General features: G+C 43.4%; 1 protein-coding gene across 4 annotated transcripts in view; it reads right to left on the bottom strand.

Annotated features, from left to right (window-relative positions):
• Window positions 1-15,036, bottom strand: part of LOC139548086 (cell adhesion molecule 1-like) — a 179,416-nt gene that overhangs the window by 28,892 nt on the left and 135,488 nt on the right. For all 4 annotated transcript variants that reach the window (XM_071357418.1, XM_071357421.1, XM_071357419.1 and 1 more), the window contains 5 exons: window positions 12,840-12,992; window positions 8,581-8,718; window positions 5,683-5,841; window positions 3,927-4,023; window positions 3,422-3,594 (listed from right to left, as the gene is read on the bottom strand). In XM_071357418.1, coding sequence (XP_071213519.1) covers window positions 3,422-3,594; window positions 3,927-4,023; window positions 5,683-5,841; window positions 8,581-8,718; window positions 12,840-12,992 — 720 coding nt within the window. The remainder of the gene's footprint in view (window positions 1-3,421; window positions 3,595-3,926; window positions 4,024-5,682; window positions 5,842-8,580; window positions 8,719-12,839; window positions 12,993-15,036) is intronic.

Genomic DNA, 15,036 nt, shown 5'->3' with positions numbered 1-15,036 from the left:
CCAGTGATTGGGTCTCAATATAGGCAGCAACCTCTCTGAGTTAGTGATTGCTGTTTAACAGTCTGATGGCCTTGAGATAGAAGCTGTTTCTCAATCTCTCGGTCCCAGCTTTGATGCACCTGTACTGACCTTGCCTTCTGGATGATAGTGGTGTGAACAGGCAGTGGCTCGGGTGGTTGTCCTTGATGATCTTTTTGGCCTTCCTGTGACACCGGGTGCTGTAGGTGTCCTGGATGGCAGGTAGTTTGCCCCCGGTGATGCGTTGTGCAGACCGCACCACCCTCTGGAGAGCCTTGCGGTTGAGGGCAGTGCAGTTGCCGTACCAGGCTGTGATACAACCCGACAGGATGCTCTCGATTGTGCTTCTGTAAAAGTTTGTGAGGGTTTTGGGTGACAAGCCACATTTTTTCAGCCTCCTGAGGTTGAAGAGACGGTGTTGCGCCTTCTTCACCACACTGTCTGTGTGGGTGGACCATTTCAGTTTGTCTGTGATGTGTACGCCGAGGAACTTAAAACTTTCCATCTTCTCCACTGCTCTCCCTTCGATGTGGATAGGGGGGTGCTCCCTCTGCTGTTTCCTGAAGTCCAAGATCATCTCCTTTGTTTTGTTGACGTTGAGTGAGAGGTTGTTTTCCTGACACCACACCTCCTCCCTGTAGGCTGTCTCATCGCTGTTGGTGATCAAGCCCACTACTGTTGTGTCGTCTGCAAACTTGATGATTGAGTTGGAGGCGTGCATGGCGCAGTCGTGGGTGAACAGGGAGTACAGGAGAGGGCTGAGCACACACCCCAGTTTTGAGGGTCAGCGAAGTAACCTGGGGGCGGCCCGTCAAAAAGTTCAGGACCCAGTTGCATAGGGAGGGGTTGAGACTCAGGGCCTCCAGCTTGATGATGAGCTTGGAGGGTACTATGGTGTTGAATGCTGAGCTGTAGTCAATGAACAGCATTCTTACATAGGTATTATTTTTGTCCAGATGGGATAGGGCAGTGTGCAGTGCGATGGCGATTGCGTAATCTGTGGACCTGTTGGGGTGGTATGCAAACTGAAGTGGGTCTAAGGTGGCCGGTAAGGTGGCGGTGATATGATCCTTGACTAGTCTCTCAAAGCACTTCATGATGACAGAAGTGGTCATTTAGTTCAGTTATCTTTGCCTTCTTGGGTACTGGAACAATGGGTAGCCATCTTGAAGCATATGGGGACAACGGACTGGGATAGGGAGCGATTTAATATGTCCGTAAACACACCAGCCAGCTGGTCTCCGCATGCTCTGAGGACGCGGCTAGGGATGCCGTCTGGGCCAGCAGGCTTGCGAGGGTTAACATGTTTAAATGTTTTACTCGCGTCGGCCACTGAGAAGGAGAGGGGGGGCCGCAGTCTTTCTTAGCGAGCCGCGACAGTGGCACTGTATTATCCTCAAAGCGTGCAAAGAAGGTGTTGAGTTTGTCTGGAAGCGTGACATCGCTATCCGTGACGTGGCTGTTTTTGTTTTTGTAGTCCGTGATTTCCTGTAGACCCTGCCACATACGTCTCGTGTCTGGGCCGTTGAATTGCGACTCCACCTTGTCCCTGTACCGGCATTTCGCTTGTTTGATTGCCTTGCGGAGGGAATAACTACACTGTTTATATTCAGCCATATCACCAGACCTCTTTCCATGGTTAAATGCGGTGGATCGCGCTTTCAGTTTTTCTTGAATGCCGCCATCCATCCACGGTTTCTGGTTAGGGTAGGTTTTAATTGTCACAGTGGGTACAATATCTCCAATGCACTTATTTATAAACACACTCACCAAGTAAGTCGCTCTGGATAAGAGCGTCTGCTAAATGACTTAAATGTAAATGTAAATGTAAGTCAGCGTATAGATCAATGTTGTTCTCTGAGGTTGACCGGAACATATTCCAGTCCGCGTGATCAAAATAATTTTTGAGCATGGCTTCCGATTGGTCAGACCAGCATTGAATGTTTCTCGTCACTGGTACATCCCGTTTGAGTTTCTGCCTATAAGCCGGGACAAGCAAGATGGCGTCGTGGTCGGATTTGCCGAAGGGAGGGCGGGGGAGGGCTTTGTATGCATCGCAGAAGTTAGAGTAGCAGTGGTCGAGAGTATTAGCCCTACCTGTCGTGCAATCAATATGCTGATAAAATTTAGGTAACATTGATCTCAAATTAGCTTTGTTAAAATCCCAAGCTACAATAAATGCAGCCTCCGGGTATATAGTTTCCAGTTTACATAGAGTCCAGTGAAGTTCCTTGAGGGCCGTCTTGGTGTTCGCTTGAGGGGGTGGGGGATGTACACAGCTGTGACTTTAACTGATGAGAGTGCTGAGGTCCAAAGTGTTCAGGACCTCAGACTGAGGCGAAGGTTCACCTTCCAACAGGACAACGACCCTAAGCACACAGCCAAGACAACGCAGGAGTGGCTTCGGACAAGTCTCTGAATGTCCTTGTGTGGCCTAGCCAGAGCCCAGACTTGAACCCGATCTAACATCTCTGGAGAGACCTGAAAAGATTTGTGCAACGACGCTCCCCATCCAACCTGACAGAGCTTGAGTGGATCTGCAGAGAAGAGTGGGAGAAACTCCCCAAATACAGGTGTGCCAAGCTAGTAGAGCTTAAACATTTTTTAATTTCCAAAAATGTATAAAAAACTGTTTTTGCTTTGTCATCATGGGGTATTGTGTGTAGATTGATGAGGGGGAAAAAACTATTGAATACATTTTATAATAAGGCTGTAACGTAACAAAATGTGGAAAAGTAAAGGGGTCTGAATACTTTCCAAAGGCACTAACTGTATGACAGTGACATCAGAGAGGGAGTTTGAATCATGCCTCTAATGAATGAGAGTGGATAGTGCGCCAATTACGAGTTCAGTCATAGGATGAAACCCTTAATAGGCCTGGACTGTTATTTAATAGCACGTGCCATCCTTTTGATGGGAGATAATTACTAGGGGACTAAGAGGGACAAACAGACGTCACCATCTGCCTAAGAGCACTTACAGAAATACAATCTCAGAGTTGCATTGCTATAAGTGCCATAGTAACCTAAGTCAGAGAGTCATACATGTTAGAGTGAGGATTTTCTGTCAGTGTTAGTCAGAATAAATCTGTTAGTCAGAGCCATCTGTTACTATGTTACAGTGTGTCAGTGATATGGTTTCTGTGACATATTCACCTAGAGAAACCTGTAATCAGTGAACTGACTCATGAGAAGCTTCAATGGAAAATTTAGCAAATTCTAATGAGTGGCTACGATTACCTAACAGCAACAAATCTACTAGACACATCTGTACACACTGTGAACATGAAAACCTGTATCAGCAATACAGACCACCTTGCCTGGACTCATCTCCAAATATAGATAGAATCACAGAACAAACTACAGGCGACAGTAGTCACGATGCCCCGTATAACAGTACGTACCGTATACGAAGAGGATGTAGTCATCGTAGGCCTCTCCCACGGTGTTGGAGGCCACACAGCGATACGTGCCGTTGTATGACTTGTTGAGGTTTTCGATGAAGAGGTCAGAGCCGGTGATCACGGTGTGAGACGGCACATCATCATCCACTCTGAGCCAGCTGATCTGATGGGGCCTGGAGGACACAAATACCAGCCACATCAGAAAGACCCTGCACGACCCCCGTCAATAGACAAAATCTCACTCTAAAGGTCAGAACTCAGATTAGTGTGGGAGAGCCATTGGCAGGTTCCGTCTAATGATGTATTATACACAGAACACACTACCAATTGGTAACATTTAAATGCTACAATGCATTGGAAAGGTTAGGGGAGTGCTTTGGCTGGCAGAAAGGGGATATAGGAAGCCTGGAAGTGTCATGTAGCTGTCTATGTTGGTATTTTTAAGGACAGAGTGCTGTACTGTTAACTAGTATTAAATGATATGTGTGGATGGATGGATACTCACTGTGGTTTGCCATTTGCTATGCACGTCAGCTCTAGATTCTCTCCCTCTCTTGTTAAACCTTCAGGGAACGCCTGAACAATCTTCACTTCTGGTTGATCTGAAAGTAGGCAGATGGTATTTCCACATACACATTGTCTACAAGCAGTACACACTTTCTAATTAATTTCATACTCACAGCTATAGCAATGTCAACCTATCTCAACCTGATTCATGCTTTCAGTCACTCTATAAAAAGGCTGTATACTGTATATTCAAACCAGTGAAAGAGACATTTGTCAGTGAGCTATAATATAATAATAAATATAACATATACAGACAGGTTTCTCCAAAGCAACTTATAGTCATGCACGGATACATGTAGGTGGTCACAGGAATTGAACCCACTACCTGGGCATTACTAGCACCATGCTCTACCAACTGAGCTACAAAGGACCATGCTATTATGCATTGGGGAGTTTAGAGGAGTGCTTTGGCTGGCTACGATAGTGTCATTACGCCATTGCTTATATTATTACTCTTGTATGACCAGTATTACATTTACATTTTAGTCATTTAGCAGACGCTCTTATCCAGAGCGACTTACAGTAGAGTGCATACATTTTATTACATTTTTACATACTGAGACAAGGATATCCCTACCGGCCAAGAGCAGAAGCTCTTATCCAGAGCGACTTACAGTAGAGTGCATACATTTTATTAAATTTTTTACATACTGAGACAAGGATATCCCTACCGGCCAAACCCTCCCTACCGGCCAAACCCTCCCTAAGCCAATTGTGCGTCGCCCCACGGATCTCCCGGTTGCGGCCGGCTGCGACAGAGCCTGGGCGCGAACCCAGCCCAGCCTGGGCGTGAACCCAGAGACTCTGGTGGCGCAGCTAGCACTGCGATGCAGTGCCCTAGACCACTGCGCCACCCGGGAGATACAGTATATTTTCAGCTCAACTCCGACTAAGGCTTTGAGTGGAATAGGACTACATAATCCTAGCTATCAAAGGAACATAGACCCTTGGTTAAACAGAGAAAAGGGCTATGTGTTCAGACAATCTATCTAACCTTAAAGTAAAATATATATTTTTTCTTTCTCTTATCTATGTTAGCAGAAGATTGCCAAAATGTCAAGCGGTTCTAGTTGAGCTTTCCCTTTAGCCTAGAAAGGTTAGGCAAAGCACTCGTCTCTGTTAATAAATTAATATTCTACATAGACTACCAAAGGTTAGCGTAACCTTTCTCTGATGATCTACACTGTGTAAGGACGGCTGTTCTACCTCTTCAACCAATAAATCGTTTGAGGAAATAGCAAATCACATTTGACACAAGACTAGAGCAAAGGTAACTTTTACCTGGAGGTGATTATATTATATTCCAGGAGATGTATTGTAAAGTCAATCTCTAACTCTGGACTCCCAGGTATTTTAACTAGATACAGAATTGATGATCTAATTCATTCATATGGAGTGCCTTCAGAAGGTATTCATACCCCTTGACTTATTCCACATTTTGTTGCGTTACAGCCTGATAATTGTAGAAGAATTTGCTAAACAAATCTAAAAACATGTTTTCAGTTTGTCATTATGGGGTATGGTGTGTAGAAGGGTGAGAAAAAGGCTGTAACACAACAAAATGTGGAATAAGTCAAAGGGTATGAGTACTTTCTGAAGGCACTGTATCCCCCCTCTGTGATAGCCTTCGGGACTGCGAGAGTCAATAACATTCTATTTCCAGGCCATGCCTGCTTCACTTCCGGGTCACTCACATAGCACTTCCAGGTATCTCTGTGCCCGGAGGTCCTTCACGGCTGGGTGGTCGATGATGCAGCTGACTGGCGCTCCGTCGTCCTCCTTGGACACGGTGAGTCTCAGCTGACTGGTGACTGTGAACATCCCGTCGTAGGTCTCATCCACCGTCATCTTGCCTAGGAACAATAAAATACACACAGGTGTGAGGGAACCAACATCTATAGAGATGTCTTAACTCACAACAGATGATCAGATTATTCACATTGACACAACATCTACCACAACAAAAATATTTCATTTCACACTGCACTATGTGTGCAGTCGAGCTAAACACAAGGTGACTTTGACCACCCTTTACACCTTAACATCATTACATTTACAAGCCTACTTGATGTAGTTTAAAAACCCAAAGATTCTCATTGATTCCAGAGTGAGGTAGGAATGATGTGGTTGTGGTTTGATAATGTGTGTGTGTCTATGCAGCAGCCTGGAGACTGAGTGGGCTTCTGTTCTGTGGTGTCTAGGCTAACCTCTGCAGTAATCAGCTGCCCACCAGGCTCCTACATGTGTCTGGCTGTTCATTTAGGGGCATTCATTTAGAGAGCATTACAATGCCACAGGGGCAGCGCGTTAGCCATAGCGTTAGCCATAGTGCTGAGTGTGATGGTTTACTCGCACTTAATGAAGTGAGAATATAATTACAGGGCCTTCTGTGACCTGCAGCACACTTCCATCTCCGCCAGCCGACCAGCCAGTCACAGGGGAGCACGTCTAGGGCTCAGATAGGGCATCACACTGCTGCTCCAACACACACTGACCACATACACTAACATGCACATTGCTATATAGCTATTAACCCCATGACACTTAGATAGGGAAACTCCTGAGAGATGGTCGCTGAAAAACAACCCTAGAGAAAGGCTCTTTCCAGTGGTTTGTTCTGCAAATATTCAGTAATAATCATAGCAGAAAAAAACTTTGATTTAGTTTTCAGAATTTTTTTTGTTTTCAGATTATCTATCCTTAGTTGTTGACAATTCAATAAGTATATCAGCAACTTGTGACTTGGATTTCAATGTAAACCTGATCCACTTGGAACAGACGTCAATTCAACGTCTATTCCATGTTGGTTCAACGTCATTTCATTAAAATGACATGGAAACAACATTGATTCAACCAATGTGTGCCAAGTGGGGAGCTTTATAAGCAAATGAATTGCTTATGAGAGTATTTGCTTATTATGAGTGTCATAATGAGAAGTGAGCTGTGTTTCCATATGTGCTAAAGGACGTGTAACGAGTGTGCTGCAAGTCGGGAAGCAAGTACAGGGAGTGAGTGTTTTAATAAATAAACACGAAACACAAACAACGCACTGACATGAAACAGAGTAAATAATACCTGAGGAAAGAACCAAGGGGAGTGACAGATATAGGGAAGATAATCAAGGAGGTGATGGAGTCCAGGTGAGTGTCATGAGGCGCAGGTGCGCGAGATGATGGTGACAGGTGTGCGGGATAATCAGCAACCTGATGACCTAGAGGCCGGGGAGGGAGTATACGTGACAGGACGTGACTTCCTGGTACGCCCACGTCCGTCCTCTGCCAGTCTGGACTAGCCCCTGTTCAACATGGTGGCATTTCACTAATCTAACGAGCCTGTCTACCTGCCTGCCTAACGTAACCACCCCACACCAGCCCAGCGTACCGCAGAGGATGCAAGATCTCATAAACACAAATTGACTTCCACTTCTATAACACTGGAGGTGCAGATTTAGCTTATATTCGCTCAGTCTAAATATTTAATATGCTCAACAAGCCAAATGAGTCCTCTCTATTCTAATACATACATGTATATAATTTGACAACAGAGATATCCAGTGACTATGCAGATAGGATCAGGCTGAAATGAATTGTCCCTCTTGCTGTAGGGTATGGATAGGCTGAATAATAGATGGATCTTCTTGAACAAATGTGAAGCAATAAGGCACCACACCATAGTACCATACACTACTGCACCTCTCTCCAGGAGCCTACAGCGGGCTTGAGTCATTCAAATAAAGTATTTTCATAAAAAGTACTTAGCAATTAATTTAGCAATTAATAGTGTCAAATGTAATAAGCGAGGTTCATGAGTGTTTTTAGTGTGGTGAGTACATTATAGTTTTCAAAGCAAGGCTTTCAAACCGTTGAATCAGAAATCTGATCACCCAAAAGACGTGATCAACAGAAGCAAACGTGTTGCTGGTGTGTGAGCTGTGGTCCTTCAGCAGCAGGTAACAGATGCTCTCAGTAGGCAGGGTCCAGATTTACAGGCTGTTGCCGGGCGGATTCCATAGCAACTCCCTGCTATCTGGCGATGACACAGGTTTATGAGTGTATTAAACCAGTAGAGACATTGGGCGCCTCAGTGATGTACTATAGGGATGTACTGTAGCCTACACACTGTTCTGTTACAGCTAGGCTGCTGGCTGGGCCATGGGGGAGGCTGTAGTGAGTGGGAGGTGAACAGTTGGGAGTTCATTTGAAGTCATTTATCTGGTCACTGCAAAAGGCACACTACAAGTTCAGCCCAGCACTAAAATGCTTTGCTTCTTTGGTAACTGTTGTAATGTGGCTATTGCTGAGGAGACAGTGAGTTAACACAGTGCTTTATGAATAGGTCATACTCAATGTCAATACTATACCTAGTTCAATTTGAACAACTGAAATATTGATATCCATACTCACTCTTTAGTCCTTGAACAAATCAGTAGATATAGCATATTGTGATGAGTGTGAAACCAAGTCCTGAATGTAAAAGGAGCCTTTGTAGTCTGCAGTTTCCAGTACGATGCTGTGGAGAGTTAAAGCTGCCTGGCTGGGGTTATATCTGAATGATATCTGAGGGAAAGTGGAGGAGGCTGTTATTCCTCTGACCTGTCAGCTCCTGCTCTCCTTTCATCCATCTGATGGAGGCGGCAGGCTTGCTGCCCATGGCTGTACAGGTGAGCTCTGTCTCGTTCCCCTCACTGACCACATCCTCTTGGGAATCCATGATTGGACTGCCTGGTGGGACTGACAGACACACATCAAGAGCTTCAGATATATATGTACAGACGGACACACATATATACAGAAGCACACATGTACACACAAACACACACACGTATGTATGCAGAAAGGAATGCACACACAAACATGCATGCACTCTCCATCACTTGCACGCACATCAACACATAATGTCCTGTTTTACTGTGCTTTAGACTACAATTTCCTGTTCCACTATGCTATAGGCTATAATGTCCTGTTCCACTATGCTATAGGCTATAATGTCCTGTTCCACTATGCTATAGGCTATAATGTCCTGTTTCACTATGCTATAGGCTATACATTTCTGTTTCACTATGCTATAGGCTATAATGTCCTGTTCCCATGACGAAAACAATATATATATATATTAGCATGACCAATGAACACAAGCTAAGCATGTCCAACCTTGATTATTTCTTCCGCTGATCTACATTTCTCATTGAAGTACAAGAACCTCCACTGTCTCTCACATAGAGAAACTGCCTGCCTGAGACGCTTGGAGAAAACTCAAAAATATGTTGTTTCAAGAGCTATAAAATATCACCGTTAGTTCACACTTTTTGCTTCTAGATTTAATTTCTAAAACTAGAGTAATTACTTTGAAGTGTACTTAATTCATTTTCAATCCCCCAGGATGTCTGCATGTATAATACAGCTCTAGTGTTAGTGTAATTTCACGCCGTAGCTCCACTGTTTGTCACAGCTGACTCTCAATAGGGAACTATTTAGAGCAGCCAAGTTAACATTCAGTAGGATTCACACAGTCAACAGTCAGAAGTCAACACAGCTGCCAAAAACAAGCCAGTCTGAGATAGATCTATTCTGTTATCCATAGCAGCATCTGTTCCTATTCATTACCATGCTATTGAGCACTGTAAGAGCCTAATTGGCTGACATTTTGTTACAGTGGGACTCAATATAACAAGATGAATCAAGAAAATACATAAATTAAAACAATTGTATATTCACAGTTTATATAGGTGTGATGTGTGGTAGAACGCAATGTCTAACTTATGAATATGGCACAGTGGTGGTTGGTGCTGTTTAAGATGAGGGAGGACGATAAAAAAAAATTATGAGCATGGCGCTCTTTCTATTACAGCATATCAGATGACTGTCATTCATATTCCATTCACCCAGCTCATTGTAACATCGATAGGTTTAGACTACTACATGATACTGAAATTATCCCTGTACCCATCATGAGGTTGCTACAACCTAACCTATGAATGAAAGTTTACAACATAGGTGCACATGTTGAGAGAAATTAGAGTAATCATGGTGACAGACAGTAACATACTCAATACCTCCTTGCACACTCTTGCCTGCGTCTAGCTGATCTACTGTAGGTTGTAATCATTAGCCCAACAGCTGCAAACAAGAGTTTCTATTGGACAAATGCAGGTATGTTTATCCCCGTTTTGTTCTGCTTGCGTCCGTTCAAGAAACATTTTTCAACAGAATTACCCCTGATCACATGCAAACACAGAACCAGCAGCCACATACATTATATACGAAAGTATGTAGACACCCCTTCAAATGAGTGGATTTGGCTATTTCAGCCACACCCGTTGCTGACAGGTGTTTAAAATCAAGCACACAGCCATGCAATCTCCATAGACAAACATTGGCAGTAGAATGGCGTTACTGAAGAGCTCAGTGACTTTAAACTTGGCACCGTCATAAGATGCAACCTTTCCAAAAAGTCACATTTCTGCCCTGCTAGAGCTCCCTGTTAGTGCTGTTGTAGTGAAGTGGAAACGTCTAGGAGCAATAACGGCTCGGCCGCGAAGTGGTAGGCCAAACAGGTGGTAGATGTGTAAAAATCATCTGTCCTCGGTTGCAACACTCACTACCGAGTTCCAAACTGCCTCTGGAAGCAACGTCAGCACAATAACTGTTCGTCGGGAGCTTCATGAAATTGGTTTCCATGGCTGAGTAGATGCACACAAGGCTAAGATCACCATGCGCAATGCCAAGCGTCAGCTAGAGTGGTTTAAAGCTCGCCGCCATTGGACTTTGGAGCAGTGAAAATGCGTTCTCTGGAGTGATGAATGACGCTTCACCATTTGGCAGTCTGACGGGCGAATCTGGGTTTGGCGGATGCCAGAAGAACGCTACCTGCCCGAATGCTAGTTCCAACTGTAACGTTTGGTGGAGGAGGAATAATGGTCTGTAGCGGTTTTTAATTTCAAGGCCCCTTAGTTCCAGTGAAGGGAAATATCAGCATACAATGACATTCTAGACGATTCTGTGCTTCCAACTTTGAGGCACCAGTTTGGGGAAGGCCCTTTCCTGTTTCAGCATGAGCAAGCTGCCAGTTAAGGACTTGTGAGGTGTCTGTTTCTCAAACTAGACACTCTAATGTACTTGTCCTCTTGCTCAGTTGTGCACCGGGGCCTCCCACTCCTCTTTCTATTCTGGTTAGAGACAGTTTGCGCTGTTCTGTGAAGGGAGTGGTACACAGCGCTGTACGAGATCTTCAGTTTCTTGGCAATTTCTCGCATGGAATAGCCTTCATTTCTCAGAACAAGAATAGACTGATGAGTTTCAGAAGAAAGTTCTTTGTTTCTGGCCATTTTGAGCCTGTAATAGAACCCACAAATGCTGATGCTCCAGATACTCAACATGTCTAATGAAAGCCAGTTTTATTGTTTTTTTTATCAGAACAACAGTTTTCAGCTGTGCTAACATAATTTTAAAATGATTTTCTAATGATCAATTAGCCTTTTAAAATTATAAACTTGGATCAGCTAACACAACGTGCCATTGGAACACAGGAGTGATGGGTGCTGATAATGGGCTTCTGTATGCCTATGTAGATATTCCATAAAAAAATATGCCGTTTCCAGCTACAATAGTCATTTACAACATTAACAATGTCTACACTGTATTTCTGATAAATTTGATGTTATTTTAATCGAACATTTTTAGCTTTTCTTTCAAAAACAAGAACATTTCTAAGTGACCCCAAACTTTTGAACGGCAGTGTACTAGAACTAACTATTAGTAAACCTGCTACCATCATGCAGTACAGCAAACAGTTTAGCACTTACCTTGATATGGAAGAGTTCCAGTGTTGGATAGCCATAGTCAGCTAGCTAACATTGAATGCTTCTCTGTTTGAACCTGGTGTTTAAGTAGGCTAAACTAGCTAGCTGCATTCGCTAGCTAAGTAAGTGAAAGTAAAAAATATATATATATACAGTACCTACTTAAGCAATAAGGCCCGAGGGGGTGTGGTATATGGCCAACATACCACGGCTAAGGGCTGTTCTTAAGCATGACGCAACGCGGAGTGCCTGGACACAGCCCTTAGCCGTGGTATATTGGCCATATATCACAAACCCCAGAGGTGCCTTATTGCTATTAAAAACGGGTTATATATATATATAGCTATGTCTCTCTCTCTCTCTCTCTCTTGCTTCACCTTAATTTTGGAAGAAATTAATTTGCTAAAAGCTGTTCAGCTATTGTCTTTCTCTCTCTTTGAGTCAACCACTCACCACATTGTATGCACTGCAGTGCTATCTAGCTGTAGTTTATGCTTTCAGTACTAGATTCATTCTCTGATCCTTTGATTGGGTGGACAACATGTCAGTTCATGCTGCAAGAGCTCTGATAGGTTGGAGGACGTCCTCCGGAAGTTGTCATAATTACTGTGAAAGTCTATGGAAGGGGTTGAAAACCATGAGCCTCCTAGTTTTTGTATTGAAGTCAATGTACCAGAGGAGGACATAAGCTAGCTGTACTCTGGCTACACCATGGTGCTACCCTACAGAGTGCTGCTGAAGCTACTGTAGACCTTCATTGCAAAACAGTGTGTTTTAATCAATTATTTGGTGACGTGAATATATGTAGTATAGTTTTATCTAAAAAGGATAACTTTTTTAATGTTTCACATAAAATAATAATACATGAAATTCACTGAGAAGGATGGTCCTCTCCTTCATCCTTTGAGGAGCCTCCACTAATATGGCACCATGTAATGTGCATATATAATATTTTGTGTACATACATAATCATTTGTGTGTGTACGTTATTTGTGTGTACATGCAGGCGTACATTCATGCATGTGAGTTTAGGCAAGTGTGTGTAAAACCTACCCAGCACAGTGATGTCTGCGTAGGCCTCCTGAGGAGGGTCTGTGTAGAGCTGGCACACATAGCGTCCCTCATCTGACAGTGACACGTTGGACAGAGACACCCGCAGCTCGTTGTCGGAGAAATTCACCAGCTGGAACCGGCTGTCCTTCAGGGCTGAGGAGATACAGACACCAGACAGACAGTCAGGATAGGGAGATACACACGTGTGTGTTTGTGTATGTGTGAGTGTGTGGTATGTGTGTGAGAGAGAGAAACAGAAAGAGAGAGAAATAGAGAGAAAGAAATAGAGCAAGAGAGAAAGAAACAGAGCGAGAGAGAGAGAGAACAAACAGAGAGAACAGAGAGAAATATTGAAATAGTACAGTATAATTATTTGGTCTGTATTCATATAGCTAGTAGTTATGCTGAAAAAAGCCTCCTAAATGGTAAAAAGCCTCAACATTACAACCCAGGTCCTAAAAAGAAAATTGAGTTTCAGAATGATTCATAAAAGTTGATTTATTAACAATTTCATCTCTCCAGTCTACAGAGCACTCCCAGAGCAGGAAAATAGGAGAAGTGCTCATGAAGACTCTAACAAGATGGGAAGTCAAAATGGTCTGCTGTTGGTCACGAATGAACGAATCGACCTCACATATTCTGGAAAAGGAAAAGTACTGTAACATACATAATCAATTATATCACGGTTCTGGGGTAGCAAGAACTAGAGGTCCATACTAAATAAAAAAGGTGCTGTTTTGAACTAAAATCTGTGTTTGGACTGGTGTGCCATAGAAGAGTAGTGTTAGTCGAGTTAGCTTTGAGTGTGGCAACCTAGCTTCACATCCTACATCTTACATTTAGCTATATTTTCAGAGTATTTTCCCTTTCAGTTAACCACCCACTTGAACACTGTTTTACATAAATGCCCCCAGATTGTTCCTTGGAGAGTGTAATGATGTTTTGACCTACTCATTCCTTATCAGGTCTTCTATAAGCGCAGAGCTAAAGAACTCTTACATGGGTGTGAGTGACCGTTCCTGTCAGAGCTACATGCCACGCAACACATTGATCATTACAGAGGCCTTTGAGCATCTTCCTATACGAGACCTCATTTCCAATCCTGTCTCAATTTGAGGACTCTTTGGAAGTCTCTCCTCCAATGACAACAATGAGCCTCGTTATAGCTTTGAGAGCCAAAGGCCCTGCTAGGAAGGAAAAACTGCTCATTCCTAGAACCAGTGAATTTAGTTGACATGAAGCAGCTTGTTTATTGACAAATGATTACTCAAGTGTGTTGAAATTATAAAGAGGCTGTAGCCAACATCAGGGTTGCACTGTAAAACAGAGGGAAAATACAATCATACAATCAATAAGTAATGTTGAATCCTTACCCTCTACATCAACTGAAGGTGTAATGTACTGTATGTGACCTATAAAAGGTTGAGGATGACACCAACATGAATTGATAGTTGGTCACAAATAAGTATTTTGCTCCGTTAAGTGCGTTCTCGTTATGACTTCTCCTTTAAAATCGACTAGTTAGTGGTTTGTTTCCTTAGTCCCTAAGTATTGGCGCGCTGGACCAAATATATAAAGCAGAATAACCTTGATATTGGGTCTCTAGCGTCAGGTTCAAGGACAGTGTTACTGTGTTAGTATTGCTGGGACTGTAACCTCCCAAGTGGTTGACAGTAAGTGGATTTGATAGCTCTGTTGAGCAACTCTATGGTATTTAAACCAAAAGAAGCAGAGAAGGAAAGCGAGTGTGTTTGCAATTTGTTGGGGGATGTGTAGCCCTATGGTAAATGTTCAGTATTATTTTCCTGGTAGAGTGTTTTGTGTAAGTGTCTGTATCTGTGTTTGTGTCTGTTGTTTTCCCTGTGTGACTGTGTGTCACGGTTGTTTTCCTCCTCATACACAAAGGAATTACTCTGTAGAAAGAGGCCCTGGTGACAGGTAACAATGCCACCAGTCAGAGGGGGGTCCCCACAGAACACAGCCTTCTGGGAGCCCAGCCCAGAATAGATCTGCTGCCCTGGGACTTACCAGGCTCCGTCTGCAGGGGTAAGGTTCAACCAGGAGCAGCAGTTAGACATGATCAGAGCTCTGACTCATTTCTGATACTAACTCCAGTTACAGTGATACTAACTCCAGTTACAGTGATACTAACTCCAGTTACAGTGATACTAACTCCAGTTACAGTGATACTAACTCC

This window comes from Salvelinus alpinus, chromosome 21, assembly GCF_045679555.1.
Source record: "Salvelinus alpinus chromosome 21, SLU_Salpinus.1, whole genome shotgun sequence".
NCBI lineage: Eukaryota > Metazoa > Chordata > Actinopteri > Salmoniformes > Salmonidae > Salvelinus > Salvelinus alpinus.
This window is presented reverse-complemented; position numbering and strand designations above follow the sequence as displayed.